Source organism: Panthera onca, chromosome B4 (assembly GCF_046562875.1).
Source record: "Panthera onca isolate mPanOnc1 chromosome B4, mPanOnc1 haplotype 2, whole genome shotgun sequence".
In the NCBI taxonomy this organism is placed as follows: domain Eukaryota; kingdom Metazoa; phylum Chordata; class Mammalia; order Carnivora; family Felidae; genus Panthera; species Panthera onca.
Genome location: NC_138345.1, coordinates 80,859,186 through 80,863,363, shown reverse-complemented (window position 1 = coordinate 80,863,363; position 4,178 = coordinate 80,859,186). Strand labels below are relative to the sequence as shown.

Here is a 4,178-nt window from a genome sequence, read left to right as displayed (position 1 = left end):
GACTTAGAGGGCATTTGTCATGGCATGAAACACATCGACATCAGGAAATACAGGTAAATCATAATTTGGAGTTAACTTCTATCTCTTTTTAAAGCATAGCAAATGTAATTTATGATGATTTAATATATTCATTCGTTTTAAACTTAAATAGCACAAACTTGAAATCTGTTTCCTTATGCTTACCGATATCTATGCTATGATAATTACCAGAACGTCTTTCCTTGTCAATGAAGAAAATAAAGTCCAGAGAAATTTCCCAAAGGATACACACAACCAGAGAAGAAAAGCTCCTCACATATGGACTATTATTAGATTATTTGCTTATGTCTGAGGTTACTGCAGTCCTCATGGACAACAGCCCTTGAGCCTGCACTTCTGTCTCCATAATTGACTTTATGATTGCTCCTCTCCCAATGGAATCCATCACAGAGGATGAACAAAACCTCCATGTGGAAAAATCCTGCAGAAAGGTATCAGAAGTAAAGTAAGTACTGTTGATTCTACCAAGTGATCATGGACTCTGGAGACCGAAGGTTGTTATGGTCCTCAAATATCCATGTTATCCCATTGTCCTTATTTTAAGATATATAAGGCATAATAGAATATAAGACAGGTATTCCTTAAGTATACTTACCCTGACTAAAAAGATAGATCTCTTGAATTGATGCAGGTTTGATAAAAAAGTTATTCATTGTCATCTAAGGACTGGAATGGTTATCAGCTTCTTTCTCTGCTTCAAAGAAAATGGTTAGGTTAATATTTAATATATTAAATCACACAACTTGTAATGGAAAGAAAATATATATAATGAGGCAATAAAAATGCATCTATTTGGGAGGAATATCCTTGACCTGAGAAAATGAACACAGGTTTGGAAAGAGCGTTAGAAAATGATATCTAGGTTTAGTGATTGTTTTGATGTTATTGATTTTAATTACCAACAACTTATCACCTTTTATTCTATTTTTGGAGATGGCACAGTAACAATGGAAACCAAATAGTAGTGGTGAAAGAAGGTAAAAATGTATCTAAACATATTACTGTCTTTTAATGATTCAGGAAGTGACAGGCAATGATGATAGCTATGGCACTATCATACAGATTATATGTATTCCCTGCATTTTAGGTTATATTCTTACTTTAGTTAAAGACAACTATTTAAAGATAAATATATTAGGAATAGAAATTCAAAATGTCACTAACATTAGACAATATGTTATGTTACTTTCTTGGTGAATACTCAGCACAAAAATGATCTAAAATGCAATAACCCATTAACTTCTTTCACTGCTTAAGAAAATAACAGTTTTACGGACTTCGTATTATCTAGTTCAAATTCCTGATTCTTCATGACATTAACATGGCTTTATATGCAATATTTAATTAAGATATAACTAATTTATTCTACATGTAAGAAATTATTTGTGTCACTAGAAACCAAGCACGGGTTTCATTTCTTTGCTTTTCCTTGTGCCTCTCAGCATGTTTCTGCCATGAGTGACAGAGGAACAAACAATCACTCTGAAGTGACTGACTTCATCCTGGTAGGCTTCAGGGTCCGCTCCGAGCTCCACATTCTCCTCTTCCTGATCTTTCTGCTTGTGTATGTCATGATCCTTCTGGGTAATGTTGGGATGATGACCATTATTATGACTGATCCCCGGCTGAACACACCCATGTATTTCTTCCTAGGCAACCTGTCCTTCATTGATCTCTTCTATTCGTCTGTTATTGCACCCAAGGCCATGATCAACTTCTGGTCTGAGAGCAAGTCCATCTCTTTTGCAGGCTGTGTGACCCAATTCTGTCTCTTTGCCCTCTTCATCGTGGCAGAGGGATTTCTCCTGGCAGCCATGGCCTATGACCGCTTCATTGCCATCTGCAACCCACTCCTCTACTCTGTCCAGATGTCAGCACGTCTCTGCACTCAGTTGGTGGCTGGTTCCTATTTATGTGGCTGCATCAGCTCGGTTCTTCAGACCAGTATGACATTTACTCTGTCCTTTTGTGGTTCTCGGGCCATTGACCACTTTTACTGTGACACTCGCCCACTTCAGAGGATATCTTGTTCTGACCTCTTCATCTCTAGAATCATTTCCTTTTCCTTATGCAGCATCATCATCTTGCCTACCATCATAGTTATTATTATTTCTTACTTGTATATTGTGTCCACAGTTCTCAAGATACGCTCCTCTGAGGGACGTAAGAAAGCATTCTCCACTTGCAGCTCACACCTGGGAGTCGTGAGTGTGCTGTACGGTGCTGTGTTTTTTATGTATCTCACTCCTGACAGATTTCCTGAGCTGAGTAAAGTGGCCTCGTTGTGTTACACCCTAGTCACTCCCATGCTGAATCCTTTGATTTACTCTCTAAGAAACAAAGATGTCAAAGAAGCTTTGAGAAAGAGTCTGGGGGAAAAAATATTTTTGTTTAATTCTATCTTAACAGTGACATAACTGAAAGGCACCGGTATTATCACAATCTGGGGAGGCATTGAAGCAAAGAATGCAACCAATGAGGTTGAAATATTTAATTTTAGAAAGTTTATTTATTTGAATCCCACGTACTTATAGCTGAAGAATACATTTGGTCTATGTTTTGTCTAGCTGTTAATTTTGGGGTGGAATGGCTTTCTCCATACTTCATCTTCATTTGAGTAAAGAGAATGGTTGCCAAGTAATTTGAATTTAGGGAAAATATATTCCAAGTTTGCCGCTGGCTCTCTAAGGGATGTATTGTCTATCTTGAGTCAGTAACAAATGTTATTTAACATACATAATTGGTAGATGTAACAAAATATGATATAATAAGACAGATCAAAGTATCAGCTTTACTGAAGAAACCTTTTTCAGTGCTGAATGAGAAAAACAGAGTGTACAGTATCCTAAGGGTGACATGTGAGTCGCTCAATTGTCCAGGGACTGAATGATTCACACTCTTAGTTAATGGTTTCTCTGGCTTAGATCAGTTGTTTTTGCAAATCCTCCCTTTCACAAAACTACTGTAATGAAATTGAACCAAAAATAAAGATAATGCATTTTTGTTATATATGGCTTAGTGAAAATTAATTCATCTTATTGGTAATTATTGAATTTTGATGCACCCTTGTCCTGTGAAATTTCCATGTATAAATAACTTCAGTGCTTAGCTCACTGTGAAATCAGGGGGAAATAGCTATAGAGAACTAAGCTGCTATATGTTAATCCAGTGAAAAAGGCGTTTATGGAAAATACAAAGGAAGTGTAGCCTCTAAAGGTGAGTGGTCCTATGGTCACAGAACACTTCCTAAGCACATTTTAAAACAAATAGCATTAAGCCAAATGAAATAAATAGCTTTCTGTACAAAAGGAGAGTTAAGTATATGATGAGCTTCATGAAGTTTGTAAGTGATTTGTAAGGCACAAGACAAAGTGAGGGATGACACTTCAAAGGAAATTCGTGGAAATCATGCAGACCATATTTTTCATGCTAAGGAAGCTGACCTTTATTCTGTAGACGGGGGTAAGCATTGGGGATTTTTAGAAAGACAGTGTTGTATTCAAATTAGCATTTTACAAAAATCATACCGTTACCTTTGAGGAAGATAAACACTCATAGGGAGAAGACGGTAATCCCAGAAAGTGTGTGGTCATCCAAGAGGTTATGGTGGCTTTAATGGACGGAGTCTTATTAGGGACAGCGAAGAAAGAGATGACCTTTAGAATGGAAGGTAAAGTAAGCTGAATACTGATTGCTGGTTGATCACATGAGAATGACCTAGAAGTGAACAGTGACTCTAATGTTTGAGCATCTGTGCTGGAGAAAATGCTACCTCATAATGAGGAAGGAAATATAAGGGTAAGAATAGTTCATCAGTAAGAGTTAAGAAAATAAGCTCAGGTGTCAGAGCTTTCAAATTCTGTTTTTGCCCCTGTAGCTTCGGGTAAGTTACATAGTATCTCCGCATTGTTATTTCCTCCTAAAAAATGGGGTGTATAAGAGAATCTCCACCATAGAGTCACTTGAATGATTGAATTATGTAAATTTTGCATGTTTGTTAAATCCACATCAGATTTGTCCCTTCTTCCTGCTCTCAACACTATTCATGTTACATCTGAGAGAGGAAGACACTAACTTTCTCTGCCCCTTTCTCTACACTCTGTGCCATGAAGTGTCCCCAGCTCTCCAAGTGTATCGGC

The 4,178-nt window shown here is 37.2% G+C and overlaps 1 protein-coding gene across 1 annotated transcript; it reads left to right on the top strand.

Moving 5' to 3' along the window:
* The first annotated feature begins 1,493 nt into the window (after positions 1-1,493).
* Positions 1,494-2,456, top strand: LOC144616987 (olfactory receptor 9K2-like). The gene has a single exon (XM_078450522.1). The coding sequence runs from the start codon at positions 1,494-1,496 to the stop codon at positions 2,454-2,456; it is 963 nt and encodes a 320-aa protein (XP_078306648.1).
* Positions 2,457-4,178: the final 1,722 nt, after the last annotated feature.